We start from the raw sequence: 17142 nt of genomic DNA, 5'->3' as shown, positions 1-17142 counted from the left end.
CTACTCTCTGTCAGCTGACACGTCTTAACTGAGAAACTCCTCTCTGCGTGTCTTCAGGGCAACATGCCTGTCTACTGTTTTAATTTTGTTGTCAATAACTGCTACTCATCACTTAAGGGGGATATTACCAACGCGGTCGTCAGGAAATGAGTAACTTGGTAAGAGAGGTGAGTAAGAGAGAGAGAAAACGTGGGAGAAAGTGAACAGACGTAAACTTCTCAAGAAAATAATAACTACTACATTCTTTGTACAAACATACACAAAAATAATTATGGTTAAAATTATATTCTACAGCTGCAACTAAACAGTTGTAAAAGATAAAAACATCATAAAAATCTAAACGTGAGAGGATGTGGTCAAACATTGTAAGGCTGCAAATGATTTGAATGTTGTTTCACGGCATGCAAAGAAACTTTCACATTAAGTACTATTCTATTTGGTCCAGTAAGCATACGAAGATCAAGATGAAAGAGGAGAAAAGCGTTCTATGTGCCCTTTGAACACCGTTTTGTTTACTGTCATCACTTCTGTTTCTCTTCTTGTGCACTAATTCACTAGAGAGCCCTCTCACCTATTTGTTCCACCACTGAATCAGCTGAAAAGCCACCAACTGGGACCCAACTAGTGTCACTGGTCCAAAAAGAGCTGAGCCCTGGCTTTGTGTGTCATGCTATGACTTGACCTTAACATACAAAAGCTAACTTTGAATAAAAAAAAAAATACTGCTTATGTTTGTCACAAGAAACCAGTCTCACAAGCATCCTCCTCACACACCCGTCTTTGTACTTCCAGCACTATATTCTTTTGACTTTCAATTCGTCTGAGAAAGTGACAAAGATGGATTAAGGAAAGCTGCTTTCTTTCCCTTTTTACAGAGGTAGCCGAGCACTGAAATTCCAAAAACTCTGGGAACAGACACACAGCAGGATTCTCATCACATCTGATGAAATATGATCAGGTTCATGAACCAGCTACGGTGCGTTTTTGTAGGGAATTTGGCTAGGGAGTGGCAACGCAATTAAAAAGATAGCTCAGTCTTAATTACAAACCAGGCTAAGCTGTCAGAAAGTGGAAGCCTCAGATCAAACAGGCCACTGCACTCCTTTACATTTTGGCAATTTTCCTTAATGTTGTGACCACACCACTAGTAGCAGAGGGGACTTATTTAGAAGACACTTCAAGTTGTTAGTCAAGGCAAACCTGGCATGCACCATGAAACAAATGTGTGCACCAACATGTGAATTAGCAATGATTAACCGACTCAAAATTCTGATTCAGTCACCAGAATCAGGTTCGTTACATTCTCACGCAATAAAAATGGCTTGTCGCTGTCTTGCAATAATAAATCAGTGGGCAGTAAAATATGTTGGCAGCATCTACAGCTATCACTTCTACAGCAACAAGACAGTAACAAAACACCCCCAAAACGGTCCCTGAAATAAAATCTTGGAGGTAGAAATGTGTGTATTGGTTAAGTTCCCAGCGTTGTTGCACTTTGTCAGACAGAGCAGTCTTTTATTCCCCCTTTCGTGCCTGAGCAAAACCTCGAGGTCCCGTGAAGAGGCTGGGGTCGATCCAAAAACCTTTTTTCTGTATTGGCTTTTACATCAAACAATCCCCTTATGAAGTCTATTCACATGTGTGTGTGTTACAGTGTTATTACAATGTGTATAGCATGGAGTTTATGTTTGGCCCAAGACCCAGCCAGTGAATCTTACCTGCAGTATTCAGTCCCGTTGCTTAAGGTCAGACACGTAGCGTTGTTAATACAAGGAGCCTTGTCATCCATACATTGCAGAGCTGCAAGAGAGAAAAAAGACAAGTTAGACAAAGAGAAAAGATCTTCTAAACGGTCCGTGTAAAATACTGGCAATATTTTAAGTGCGACCACTTGTCTTGACAGGTATGTTAATCTTTAAACCTTAATAAAGTAAGGAGTGACAGTTTCAGGAACATTTGTCTCCTCAATAAAATGCACAGATTTGTATTTAGCGAAAATGATGGCTCCAGCATTTTGCCACTTATCCAATCTACTGCTTTCCATCATATATTGTTCTTTACCTGCTATGTCTAAACACAGGAAAACAGACACACAATGAGGATGTTCTTATGTGCCAAAAAACAGAAAACATTGTTTTTATGCATATTCAATAAATAGTGAGCATAAATTACTCAAATGTAATAAAAAGGTGGGTAGCACTGGCTCTGCTTGCAGTTTTATTCCTGCTGCTAATGGCTTCTACCAAAAAAAAATGGTTAATGGGCCCCCGCAAACACACACTACCAGGCTTTTTAAGGGAAACCATGTATGAGATCAACATCTTTTCCTTCTTTCTCTCATATTTATAGAGATTTATAAAGCCAGCCTGAAATCAGGCAGTGGTCACAGGCTGGCCGGATGGGCAGGCAGAGAAAAATGAGCCTTGATGAAAACAACAAAGCCCAACTATCTCCCCACCAGTCAGACACACATAGCCACACACATCAGCTATTGTGTGGCCTTCAAGCCGCCCGCCAGAGACACATGGCTCAAGAGGTCTTCACGCACACCATGCCAGCTCAACGTGCCAAACAGAAGTGTGGTGTTTGTAGTCTTTATTTATCAATGCTCAGCAAAGTGAAGGAAGCTCTTGTTACATGTGATTAATTAAGCAAAACTGCCATAAATCATTAGTATTGCTTGTACAAATGTTGCCTAACATATCATTTCCAGTCTCATGTGTTGAGTGGTTATGTGATGCACTCAGCAGAACAGCGCTCTTTATACAAAACTGGGTAGGTCAGCTGATTTCGAAGAAACGCCAACAATGTCTTCACAAAACAGTCATTGCATTACAGGAAGTGCGCTCAGCAGTGGTGTTACTTCCTGTGCCTAGATTAATCACGTTGTCACTCAAGTAAAACAGTCCCTATGAAGGCAATTGAACTATTATTAACTCCACTGTATATGATTTTGCAGTAATTAAAAGGTTGGCAACGTATTTATTTTATTTTATTTTTTTAACAAGTGCTGCACATTCAGGGTTCAGTTTCTGAACTAGTGTGATCAGAGTGCAAGAGCAGACTAATGCTTTACAGCGCGGCTGACAGACATAGTCCATTAGACATGGGGATACCATACATAAACCCCTGTGAAATTCATAATCCCAACAGACACGCACACACACACAGTCCTCTCTATGTGCACACTTACACAGACATCCACTGAAATAAAGTGTGAGTTGATATGAGACTACTGCTCCAGTACAAGAGACCTCAGAATATACTGTACTATTTTGGGACTATTTCTGAGTAGACACATGGCGAGCACTCTTGCTACTCAACAATGCACGACAATTCTACATACACACACAAAAAAAATCTACACATGCTGTGTGCAGTTAAACCTGGGACAGAGGGGAACTTTCATATTTGTTTAGTATCGCATTTATGCAAAACCCTGTTTCATCAAAAAACGTCAAATTTGATTAGTGCGCAGTAAATCCAGCCAACAGATGATAGAGAATGAAAGGATTCCAGTTACAGAGCAGAGCAGGAATTGTTTTTTTTTTCAAAAACTAAGCGTAGGAAAAATAAAAAATAGCAGAAATGTAGAGCTGAGAAGACCAATGCATACGGCAGAGGGAATTAAAGAATAGGAGCATGAGACTGGAGGCCGGAAAAAGCTGCTCTCAACCCCCAACTGGTTTGACGAGCTTCCCATGCAAGCTGTCGTAATGCCAGACACAATGATCTTACCAGATTTGGGACAACCTGCCTCCTATTATACCATTTTAAAAAAAACACCCACACATGTTTTCATGGCTATCTTTGTGAGCACATTCAGCGACATTCCCTTGACCCTTACTCATCAAAATAAATTGCCAAACCTCTCCCTCTGCATAAACACAAAAAACTAAACCAATTTTTTAACCTTAATTCCTAAAACCCAAGTCTTAACATCCCTTTGAACAGATGTGAGAGAGTGACGACATGTTGGGCGGCCCTCACTTTCTCACATCCCAAAATGTCCTCATTTCAGCCGTCTAAAATGTAAACCGGTCCTCATAAACTGAGTTGAACCACCACACACACACACACACACACACACACACACACAAAAATATTTCCCCATACTTCACAAATGACCAATTCCCTGGCTAAAAGTGTTTCAGCAGTCTGTCTCTCTAAAGTAAAATAAATAATAAGTTCAGACACACATTCAAATGACCGTCTAGAGTGTGCGATCCAGACCAGTAACACCAGCACTAGATCCCCTCTGCCTGGCTGTTCTCACACTTTGCTATCAATGAACCACGGACAGAAACATTTCCCAGGACTGAGAGGCCTTGATAAGACCCGATTGACAAAGTCAACAGTGAAACTACAGCCAGATGGTGTTGAGTTACCTGACTGAATAATTATCATCATCTGGACCCTTCCTCCTTCTTTCTCTTACTCACGACCACCTCATCTTCCAGCTGTGTGTGTGTGTGTGTGTTTGTTAGTATGTGTGTTTACAGGAGATGGGGGGGAAGAGGAGTTTAAGCGACACCAAAAGCTGAATGAAAGCTGTAGATTTATAGTGTTTGCAGTCTGGTGGAAAAGAGTTGATGGAAGCTGAATCTGTAAAAGGTGCCACCTACACGGCAAAAGTAGATCTTTATTACTGACCTTAAACATACCTGAATGCCAAAATCTGAAGGGAGGTGTGCTTAACTGCACAATGAAAAAAACTTGCAATAAATACATCAACCTTTATGGTTATTTAAGATGTTGTTTGATAAACTAAAGTGTCACTACAAATGTGCCTTCTTCAGAGCCTGAAATCAATTCACAACTTAAATATATATGCACATAAACCATCCATACGCAACTACAATTGATAAAATCTTATAAAATCAAGCACAGCTCTTACCTATGTATTGTTCAAATGATTCAAAAAACTATTTTCTGGGATCAGTGAATAACAAACACAATAATATTGTATAATAATTGTCCAAAATTAGACATATCAATCAGCGCTTGACAAAGACGCCGTCACTCAAAAAGAATTTCCTTGTCTTGATATCTGCTTCACTATCACGCTTCCTTTATACAAGAAAAAAAAACTAATTGCAGATAAAACTGCACAGGCACTTTACCTAACAACACTCTCTCATTTGCTTCCACGCATGGAGTCTCTTTTTGCACATGGGCCTCTGTCATCACACCAGGAGATTTCTTAATTCAAAAAATTCAAATGCCAATTAACAAATGCTGGAGGCAGAATAATACCACCACGATGCTCCTCATAATTACACACTACAATTGCCTGTTTTCTTGTGTTCTGGGTTTTAGTACAGGTTTAGAACACTGTAACCTGGCCCTGTATCAGTCAACCAATAAGCTTAGGCTCACCTGGTATAACCTCACCCAGCCCTTGGCTTCATACGTTGCAAAACACATTCTAGTAGCCAGTGTACTTAGGTATTGAAAGAAGGCAAGCCCTTCATTGTTGCTGACACAGCCATCTTTCATCATCATTGTCATCCAAGGCTGACACTAATCAGTCTGTCAGAAAATTTAAGGCAGACTGCCCTGTACAACTGCACTGAACGAGCCAACACAGTGTGAAAACCAGGCTGCCCCCATTGGTGTTGGTATGCGTGTTATTTCTGAGTATTAAAAGGCAGGGCTATACATTCAATAATGCCATGCGACTCTTATAGTTGTGTATTTTCACTATATACAAGCATTTGCGTTTGGTGCAATGAACATAAAAAGTATAAGAAAGACTTGAGGACAATATAAAGTGTACAAAATATACAAAGTCAATGCGAAAATTCTGATAAAAGTTTTGAATTTAAATAAAGGTACTGGTTTTGAAAAGAAAATGGCCTGTACATATTGTGGACGATCTGTGCATTAACAAAGAAAGTGTGTTAATGTAACGCATAGACACAGGTCGTGTGTATGAGTTACGTTAACGTTACAAAGATTGGCTAATGGGGGTGAATAAGAATCATATAATAGTACATATGATTATATTTGGACAAATGCTTTGAGTGACCTTCCTTTGCCTTTAAGCAGAAACACCTGCAAACATGCAGTTTTTTCAAGATTGATACTTGGAACACAGGTCTTTTTGTTGAGTCTGTCTTTTTGTGCAATCCCAGACTGTGACACTGTGATGCTGATACCAGGGCTGTATGTTTGGGGTTGCACTGACTGTGGAACACACCAGATGTCCACATATCAAGGCCATATCAAGATACGATGATGTAATAATAATAATAATGCATAAGAATTTAGATAAAGAGCCTAATATTTGGTCCCCGGAGCATGAATCCTATGCCTTTTCCTCTTCACAATTAATTTAATGTTTACGTGCAATGTATTTTCCCGTATGTAACTTTTCAGATATCTGGTTGAAAATTTCAGAATCAATGAAGCCAGTCTCAGTGTATTTGTATTGCATTGTTCGTGTTTCCACATCTAAGACCGGCTCCACAACTAGTTTGCAACGCCAGAAATCCTGCACGCAAGTACATGTCTTAAACTCAGGTGTTAGGTGAGAAACTTTCTACTTTCAGCAGGTGAATTTGTAACAGCGCTCTGGTGCCAAATTCCATCCGTGGTCTGAAGAGAATTAACTGTGAAAAATGCAGTTATCCTCTTACATCTTATCTCGCACTGCATGTAAAAGCATCAGCCTCTGCTTTGTCTTTAGCACTACATAGCAAATGTTAAGATGCTAGCATTATTAATATTAGCCTGTTAGCTGGTGATTAAGTCAAAGGCCTCTTGTGTCAGTAACTACGCTCTGCAAATTCTTTTAGCATGGCTGTGTGCTCCTCATTTTACTGTATCATTGCTAGAATTTTATGAGCTGTGTCAATGGAAGAGGACCTTTATTTTTGTAAACTTATCATGGATATCTAGTGACACAAATATGCCCGCTTAAAGGTTGTTACTTCCTGTGAAACGTTGCCTCCGAGCCTGGAATTCAATAAAAAAATCTCAGTAAAAGAAGGCAGCAAAACAAAACAAGGCCCCGGCTGCTTGTGCTCACCTTCCACCGCTTCACGACTGACAACAACACAGAGCTCCCACCGTGTCACGAGAAGCAAAAATGAAAGGCAGACGAAGCAGGAGGAGCGAGGGAGGAAGAGATGGGGTTCGTGCTAATAGCTGTGGATTGATATGGGGAAGTAATTACGAAACCGTGGACAAAGACTGCACACGAATGGGTGTCCCAGAGTTCTGGCACATATCCATACAGCGGAGGGCAGGAAGTTATTCACACTGAGTGAGGAAGTAACTCCATTTCCTGGAATTGCTGTACAAGCCTCTATATCCAGCAGGCCAAATAGTTGTCATGGTAACCTGCAATAAAATACCCTCAGCTCAGCATGGAGAGAGGGAGACGAAGCACAAACTAAACACTATTACCCTTAGGGAAGCTTTACTGGCCCACACAAACAGCGGAGGTATCAAGCAGACAAACCAAGCACGGGCTTTAAGGCTTTAGTCTCCCAGGTCAGCTTCAGTTTGAGGGTGGTGTCTTACTGTAGGTCCATGATAACAGTAAAACCGTGTGATTTTCTCAATCTTCATCAGGGGAGATTCAAAGGCGTATTAAAATGAAACACAATCACGTTATAAAACCTGATCTATTTCCAATCCATTGTTCAATGTAAGTCACTGCACTCGAGGTGTTAAAAAAGCTCCAATGCATATTGTTAAAGCAGTGAAATCTATTCCTGAAGCTTTTCAATGCCAGAAATGCCAGAGTGAACCACTGAATAGCACAGGAGATACAGAGAAGCCAGTAGTTTAAATTGCTGAAAATGGGACTCAGATGGAGGACAAATATCTTGACTGAGGTTAAGATTAAGACAAAAAATTTGGATTCATTACTGTAATTACTCTACTGACCGCCCAACCGACTTGCTGTTGTAATTACTCGGAAAAGTTTGGGAGAGTCTCGGCTGTTTTTGGTAGCGCAGGACAGCAAAACACAGTGCTGACTTACTGGCATAGTGTAGTGCGTGTTGTAAGCGAGAAAAAGAGACAAAAACAAGGAGAGCAGTCCTGACAAGACAAATTTAGGGACTTTCCCTAGCTTGTTCATATGCAAAAAGAATTTTGTTTCAAAACCTTGTTTTCTTAGAAGAAGAAGAGAAAATTGGGCTTTTTCTGGCTCGGCTTCGGTTATTGAGGACAAATTAAATATTCATGACGACATTATCTTAATGTTTTATTATGAATTCAGAAGCTTTGATTATGTACTTGAGGGCGCATGCTGTGACAGATTTCTGTAAAACGTCATTCGATAGCATTCATCTACGAGGATTAGGGCCAATAGCATCTTAACAACGAGTTTTCTTTGTTGTTTTTTTACCTCATATGGAGATAAATTGTTGGTTAACCAGTCCAAATAGGTTTTGGCCAAATATATAGACTTCTGACTCTCTTGTTGCTTTGTATTTTCTCTCCAGGCTCCAGGGTAAAAAAAAAAAATGCAACCTTTCACAAGTTTGCTGCTCCAGTGCTGATGTCTTTCTATTTGCTAGACGTACAGCACACCTAGGCTATCCTCCTCGCTGCTAGAAGATGCTTTCAACTCAAATTTGCACAGTTTTCAAAAGCGTAAAGAGTCTAGTTAATTCAAGTACTGGAATGAGACTGATAAGAAGTTACTGGTTAATAGGTCGTTACACCTACGACGTAATTAACACTACGAGACATTATTACAAAGCATTTCTGTGTAATTTCAGGTTTTTCTGTGTAGTTTCCCTGCCTACCTGACGTACCCTGCTTGGTTCTTTACTCCATGCACCCTCCCTGCCTGTTTCCAGGATTACGGGGCTGTGTTGGCCAAGGAATGCAGGCTCCAGTAATTCCCTGTTAATTTGCTAACCTGTTCAACAGTGCAGACACAACGCTCTGTAATCCCCTCAACCTTCGCAGCTGCAATCTGTGGCTCCTGCAGCAACGTTCACGCAGGCTACGCACCAGACTTCATTCTTATTCCATCTGCATGTGTTTTTTAATACATTTGTACTTGTATGAGCACTGTGCGGCTAAATGGTAACAGGCCATAACTGACATTCAGCTTGTCTGCAACACAACTTCAAGACCTTAAGCAAACTACGTCTATAGATTTACATCTATTCTCAGTCAACATATCTACTAAGGCCCACACAAATACACTGTGTGCATATAAATACAAACACACATACATCTGGAGCGCAGTCTCACAGACACTTACTCTCTCCCACTACAACAAACAAGTATAAGGGCAAACACATGTGGACGCCTGGCTGCTAAACTACACTACTCATCAAAAGGGTGGAGATAGTTTAACTATATATAACCTGAAACATGAACACAAATTTATCTAAGTGAGACTGCAGGGAGTAGAATACGAGTCATAAGAAGGAAAAAGAAGGGTTAGGATGGTACCACAGAGAAGATCTATTAAGTTTGATTAATAACAGCCACAGGGCAGTGGGTAGAGCTGGTGGTCAGTAATGCTGTGTTGTGGGCCGGTCAATAAATATCTTTGTCTTCAGTGCAGAGGGTGAAGCATGGTGCAGATAAATCACATTTCACACCAGACTCCAGCTTGGGTCAGATGCAAGTAAACCATGGGTGGCACAATTGCCGACCTTTGTCGATTTGCGTCCGCAAATGTAATACATACACACACGCAAATAGATACACACACGCATGTTAGCTGTGTGCGGCTTGCACTGGGCAAATATATGCAACCATCCACACGCCCACACCATGGGGGTAACACTACGTCGTGTGCCACAACAATGGCACCTACGCTTCCTCAAGAATGAGCGCACTGTGGACCTGCTTAGGAGGTAGGGCAGACGAGTTTGCCACTGCCCCAACTGAGCTGAACGTTTTATTTCTCTATTCAGCCATTTTTAATTAATACAAATGCACAACTTGCTGCTTCACATTTCAACCAATAAACATCTCACAGGTTTTTTTGTTGTGACACAACTAACATTAGTCCTCCTTCTCCTAATAAAGGTAAGCAACATCTTCTTCAATGCAATTCTGTGGTACACTCCAGTGGCATAGACAGAGTCTGTCAATTCTGTTAAGGGGGACAATACAACATTAGAATTACCTTATGGGGCCTGTTTCAACTGATCCAGAGCAAAAGAATACCTCTGCATGCCTACAACCAATCAGAGCACGATGTATGCTTCTCAACAAATGCCTTAACTGTTCAGCCTTTAACACTGTTTCTTTGTCAATATCTTTTACAACGAATGTCACAGCGGATTCTAAACACTTCACTCCTCACACGGCAGCCAATCCGTTGTAAACAAAGTCAAGGGCACTCAGATGACTTTGTCGCTGTTACTCTTCTGTCCATTACCACTGAGGCCCGCTCAAATAATTTGCCCGGCAGATCTTCACCCGGGATAATGAATTCTGAACGGGACGAACGGAGCAAAAAATTCCTCCGCAAACATTTTGTGGGCGGGGGGGGGGGGAGGTTCGGGCTAGCTTCCAGGTTACTCTAGAGTCCATGCTATATTTAAGTTCATCATTAGCAGGGCAAGGACTAGAAGAAACAGAAAATGTAGAAAGAACAACGAAATAAAATCATGGGGCACAAAGTGTGTGTGTGTGTGAGAGAGAGTGAGAGAGAGAGACGGAGGGAGGGAAGAATGTCAAACACCAACAACATTCCTATGCTTCTCCTTGCACTGCCTGCAGCACTTTCACATTGTCTTTCTCTTCTTTTGTGTAACTTCACTGTTCACAAGTCACCTATAGTCTACAAAAAAACGTGAGAAAGAAAAAGCAGACCTGAATGCAATTACCTCTGATCTAAAAGGTTAGTGCATATGTGCAATGAAATCAGTTTCAGTTGTTTTTGGCAGTCTGACACGAAAGGCTAAAAAGGACTACTGGTTATTTCAGACTTAACATTTCCCAGAGCAACCACTGAAACTAATACAGGTAAATAAAAAGCATTATGGTATCAGGTGTACTGATGTGGTACTTAAATTAATTGAACAGCAAAACTGTATCTCATCTAAAGACATTTAGAAACGCTGAATACATACACAAGTCTACAATGGCAGTATTTTTTTTATCTTGTGCTTGTCTATATTTTAAAATATGGTTAAAAATATTTAAATCAATGGAGGTTTTGTTCTTTGGACATGACCTTGACCAAAATTAGCAGATGACATTAGTGTTACAGTCAAAATAGTACATTGTCTGCTGGTCTGGTACAAAAAACAATAACGAACTTGAGAGGAATATTACAAAAAAAAGAAAAGAAAAAATATAAATAGAAATATAAAGACATTCTGCATGTACATGTATGTGGTGGTGGAAACTTCACAAATAAATAAAAACTATAAAAAAAAAAAAAAAAAAAATGTTGGAGGCTGTGGTTTCTAGTACTACTGAATTGTGATGCACTGACACATGTCTCTCTTACACTGACAACACCTAGTGGGCTAAACCAAATAACAGAAAGCCTTGTGCTTTTAAAATCAATCCAGTTTAACAGCACCATGAACTACATCCTCCAATACAACGTGCCAGCTGTCCCTAGCGTACCTATTGTTTTGGCAAGTGAGTGTGTTTCAAGTTATTTTGTTATGTTTACGAGACCCAACCTTGATCATCATACCATAGGACTTGCTAACTGAATCTAACTCGGGGCCTTGGTTAGTCTGAGAAGACATACACAGCACATGTGCTAACTTTGAGTGATAATATGCTTCTCTGTTACAGTAGTGTCATTTATGAAATATTACACCCACACGGTCCTTAATATTTCACACTGTAGAGACTGCACTTGCTTGACATTTAACCCAAAAGCCACGGTTGGGTGTTGAAAAGGAAAGTAAGGTCAGATGAAACTCAACCTAAATACCGTGATATTGTCGAGATTTGGCCTGTGAACGACGTTTTACCCACTGATTTGTAAGTGACAGCTCTCCTAACTCGGCAGAGCAGTCTAAACAAAGTTACGTGTCCATTTTGAATTCTTTCTCTAGCTCTCGCTGTTCAACATCTGGGCAGCGGTGCGTCTCAGCTCAGTAGTAGGCCGTAGCATTTGGTTCAATCAGGCCTTAACCATAAACTCTGAGTTAGGCACAAGTTAAGCTTCACATGAGCTTAGAGAGGGGTGCAAACTGTTGTGTTATTTTTATGATAAATATGAACTCAGAGTGAGTGGATTTATGTGATAGAAAATGAAAGGTTAATGTCACCTAGCGTGTGTTTCTGGGTAAAAGGCGACACTACCGCCAGTGCGATTACAAAGTTTGTCACAAGTTAGCTTTCCATCTAAAAAGTAACACGTTTTTAAGTTTTCCCTTTTTCTAAAGTATATTTTAAAGCACCTCACCTAGCTAGCTAGTCGGACCTCAGTGTGAGAAGAGATGCTATGTCTGCCCTGAGCCGAGATGCAGGGGCAACAAAAACGTGACCGTGACAAGTTATTATCAGGAAAAAAAAAAACGCATGATGGGAAACTTACCCAGAGAGACATGGGCGAAGCAGAAGACGAAGACTAGTGATGTGCCCCAGGAGAAACCGGGTATCTGCTCCATTTTTTTTGTAAAATCCACATAAGGTCGCCAGCCCGAAGTCGAGCTGTCTCCCTGGACGGTTTGGTTCTCAGAAGAAAAAAGTCTAAGTGAAGGTGGCTCGCGCAGACTTTCACGGGATAAAAACTAGTCGTAGTCCCAAGTTAAAACATTTCACTATTTTTTTTTACATGTGTGTCACGAGCCGTTACGTTTAAAACTGTTTAAAATACACACGAATTTAACTCCTTCTGGTCTCACACGGCGTTGAAAAAAGTCTTCCACCTCTACGCACTCCCCAGTCACTGAAGTCACAGCGAGCGAAGAAACAAAAACACGTATCCTTCCGCTGAAGTCAGACAAGGATCTATCACCGGGTTAAAAAAAAATATGGTAAAAATTTTGTAATTATTTTTTATCTAGCTTTGTCTTGTTTATCGTCTGTTCAGAAATATACTCGTATTACTCGATATATTTTATATCCCGGAAACTAGAAAATAAAAATAAATAGAGTAGACGTTAAAGTTTTCGTTCTCTGCGTCGCCGCGGCGGAGGAATTTTTTTTCTCATTTTTCTACTGGTATGACTCAAAATTAACCCGTTCAATGTTTTTTTTTTTCTTTTCTTTTCTCCTCCCCGTGAAATGCACGTTTTTTCCCGGTACGTCTTTTAACACCCACTCTTTACCAACGCTGTTAGTTACGGTAGCAGTTAATGCCAGACTGCGTGTCTGTGGCACGGTTCGGGTCCTCGGCTTTATAGCTGCAGTTTTCAGGTAATTATGGCTGACAAATCTCGATTTTAACGAGATTGGAAAAGATGAAGGTGGAAACTGTGACTTCTAGAGTACTTCAAAACCACTTTTACTATTTGTAGGTTGACACACTTACTTCTCGGAGAGCCCACACGCCATAACTTTCTTATTTTATCGTTTTTGTAATTTATCAAGAATTTAAAGAAAAGGTCAGAGACAGGTTAATACATGTCACTCAGTGACTTTTCCACCAGCTGTTTCATCAGTTTTTGATGCAGGCTGTTTACATGTAGGTAATCACCACTTTCACAGGTGCAAAAGTTATAATAGCAGCCCACAAATGGTGGAGTTGACCTACCTTCATGAGGGTGTATATTCAAATTCTAAAGTTTTATTGCTGGAAGTGTATTTAAAATGACATTTTCTTAAGTTAAAAGTTGCACCGTGACAGTTCATTACGTGCACTAGTGAATATTAATGTATTCTAATATAATAGTCCTGCACTAAATCCCCCTTCATGACTGTTATAATGTTCAGTTTATGTCGGAACTGTGCAAGAAAAGAGGTTATTCGACTGTATGGTCATTTTGGAGGATGTACACTGATCCGCCACAACATTAAAACCACCGACAGGAGAAGTAAATAACATTGACCATCTTGTGACAATTCACTGTTCTGCTGGGAAACTCTTTGGACCTGGCATTCATGTGGACGTTACTTAGACATGTACCACCCACCTAGACCAGACCAGGCACCCCCACCCTGTAGCCATGACACTCCTTGATGGCAGCAGTCATCCCTAGCAGGATACAGCCTGACAAAGGCACGCATACAAAAACGGTTTAGGGACAACTCAAAAACATGAAGAACAGCACAAGGTGTTGACCTGGCCTCCAAATTCACTAGATCCCAAACTGATCAAGTATCTGTGGGATGATCCACAGAGGCCCCTCCCCTCAACCCATTGGACCCAAAGGCCCCCACTAACAGCATTCTGTTGCCAGACATCACAGGACACCCTCAGAAGGCCCATGTCCATTCTCTGATGACACCTTTGTATATTTTATATGTACTTTGTATATTGTTTATACATACTTGTACGTTTTATACTAATCTCAACTTTAATGCAATTCGAAAAGACAAAGGTGGAAACTGTGACTTCTAGAGTGCTCCAAAATCATTTTTACAATATGTAAATTAAAGCCCACACGTCATCTTTTTTTTTTCTATTTATCAAGAATTTAAAGAAAAGGTCACAGACAGGTTAATTCATGTCACTCCTGTCACTAGTGTGACATCCTGTTACACTAGTGTGTTGCACAAACAAGATAGAAAACATGATAGAAAACCATAACCAGTGAAAGCATTACTTTGGGATTCGTGTACTATATTACCATTAGGACTATAGTAAAACATTGTTCTTTTACTTGCTAGAAAGCAAACATGTTACAGTTAATCCGTTCTAAAATCACAAGAAAACACTAACGCTGCCCTTTGCTCACTCACGCCTTCACAGACGCTAACACTGCCTTTATAAACCTTTGGTGATTACAGACATCCCAAACTAATTATCCCTTATCAGGGTGAATGATCCAGGTGTAAATCACAGGCTCATCAGAACAACAAGGCCGCGTCTCATCCCAGTGATTTGTTTGTCTTTACACCCCATTAGAGAAACACTGCCGAGCGCCCTGCTGCTGCAACCGGCCCTTTGTCCTCTATTCAACCCTGCTGAAAGGCCTGGAACCAGAGGAGAGCAAATTGATCTCCTCAGGGGTCCGTACTGACAATGCTTTTGTTGCTGTGGCCAATGTCAAACTCTTGCTCTCGACGCATGGTTGGATGTCAGGTGCTGGCACCACAACAAACGCAGTTCAAGCATTTGGTCACATGCAGTTTTTATTGATAAACCCTGTTTTGCGTTTGTTTGTTCTTCTCAAGTTGATCCCACATTGGTGAATTTGTCACATGGTTGTAAATTCACATCAGAATGTCTCCTCTTATGTAGTACACTTTGCTTAATATCCTCTTTCGTGGTGGAGCCAGCGGTGCCGTGAGCCAATAGTAACGTGATACTGTATAAATCACATCAGTGGATCACTTCGTCTGGAGCACTGTTTTCTTAGTGATGTCACTCCAGATGTGGCCTTCTGTAGTTTGAGGGAGAAGCAGTGAGAAAGGGAGTGGCTCTGCCTCGTGAGCAGAAAACGCTGATTAGTTCCTCTTTGCCGGATGAAAGTCTACTGCCACAGACGTCTGGTTTTAGAGACAAAAAAAAGTCTCACTTTTGCTTTAAACCCCTTTGAGCCTCCTTTCAATTAAATTAATCAATTGCCCCATCTTCTCTTGTCTAAGATGACATAAAAGTAGATAATTACAGTTATTGCTGAATGCGTTTACAAACCATTTTTCTTCAAAAAAACAAGAGAGTTGGAAAGGGAAGAGAATACATGGGTGTGTCTTCAGAAATTCTGCTTTTATACATCCCATTTTGGATCCACTCCTGGAGTATTAGTCTTTTGTATTTCAGGTATACCACAGAACAGCAATAAAACTCGGCCTGGATCAGCGCCATGGCAGGCTGCCACGCTGGTGAGAAGAGCCGCTTTCATCAATGCTGGAGCTCTTCACACTGATTTGGAGCTCATCAGTCAGTGTGACTCCAGCTGCCAGCCAGCAGATTTACAGTGGTATGCAAAACTTTGGGCACCCCTCTAAGATTTCATGATAATTTGCTCTAACTTTATAAAAGAAGATCACAGCAACAAGATTTGATTTCCTACAGAGATGTAGACATTTGAGTGTTTTCCAGACCAAAATTCTCAGAGTAGCATTACATAGTTTTATTATGATAAATTAAAATCTAAAAAATGGTATGTGCAAAAGTTTGGGCACCCTTTTAATCACATTGATTTCAAGACCTGTAGGGATTTATAGCTAACAGGTTGCAGCACAAAATTGCTTTGACTAGCTTGTGAGACCTTCACGTACAAAGACAGGTGGAACCAATCATGAAAAAGGCTATTTAACAGAGGCAATTGATGGCTGTGCTTGTCCTAGGTTCTTTTTTAGAGTGTGGCAACATGGGGGCATCGAAAGAACTCTCCACTGACCAAAAAACTAACATAATTCATTATCATGAATTAGGAGAAGGGTACAAGAAATTATCAAGAAGGTTTGGACTGTCTGTCTCCACAATCAGAAATGTGGTGCAGAAATGGAAGGCCACAAGAACAGTCCTTGTGAAGGAAAGATGTGGAAGGCCAAAAAAATACTGGAAAGGCACAGGCGAAGGATGGTTAGAATGGTCACAGACAAGCCACAGACCACCTCCAGAGAACTACAAGAACATCTGGCTACTGATGGTGTAGTTGTTCATCGTTCCACAATCCAGCGTACTTTGCACCAGGAAAAGCTCTTTGGAAGGCTGATGCACAAAAAGCCTTTCCTGAGTGTTCGTCACAAGAAGAGTCGCATGAGGTATGCAAAAGCACATCTGGACAAGCCAGAAGCATTTTGGAAAAAAATACTGTGGTCAGATGAGACTAAGATAGAGTTATTTGGTCAGAACAAGAGGAGGTATGCATGGCGAAAAAAACACACTGAATTCCATGAGAAGAACTTATTGCCTACTGTGAAATTTGGTGGAGGGTCCATCATGTTATGGGGCTGTGTGGCTAGCACAGGGACTGGAAACCTTGTTGAAGTTGAGGGCCACATGAATTCCTCTCAGTATCAGCAGATTCTTGACAAGAATCTGTCACAAAGTTGAAGCTACGCCGGGGTTGGATTTTTCAGCAGGACAATGATCCTAAGCACTGTTCAAAATCCACCAAGGAA

The 17142-nt window shown here is 40.7% G+C and overlaps 1 protein-coding gene across 1 annotated transcript in view; it reads right to left on the bottom strand.

The window, feature by feature from the left end:
• Positions 1-13302, bottom strand: part of notch2 (notch receptor 2) — a 41102-nt gene extending 27800 nt beyond the window's left edge. Inside the window, exons 1-2 of the mRNA XM_084547718.1 lie at positions 12500-13302; positions 1719-1800 (exon numbers count right to left, since the gene is read on the bottom strand). Of these exons, the coding sequence (XP_084403844.1) occupies positions 1719-1800; positions 12500-12572 (155 nt within the window). The 5' untranslated portion in view covers positions 12573-13302. The remainder of the gene's footprint in view (positions 1-1718; positions 1801-12499) is intronic.
• Between the last annotated feature and the right edge of the window lie 3840 nt (positions 13303-17142).

This window comes from Chelon labrosus (assembly GCF_963514085.1).
Source record: "Chelon labrosus genome assembly, chromosome: 7".
Lineage (NCBI taxonomy): Eukaryota > Metazoa > Chordata > Actinopteri > Mugiliformes > Mugilidae > Chelon > Chelon labrosus.
The sequence above is the reverse complement of the archived record's forward strand: the minus strand, read 5'-3'. Positions and strand labels throughout refer to the sequence as shown.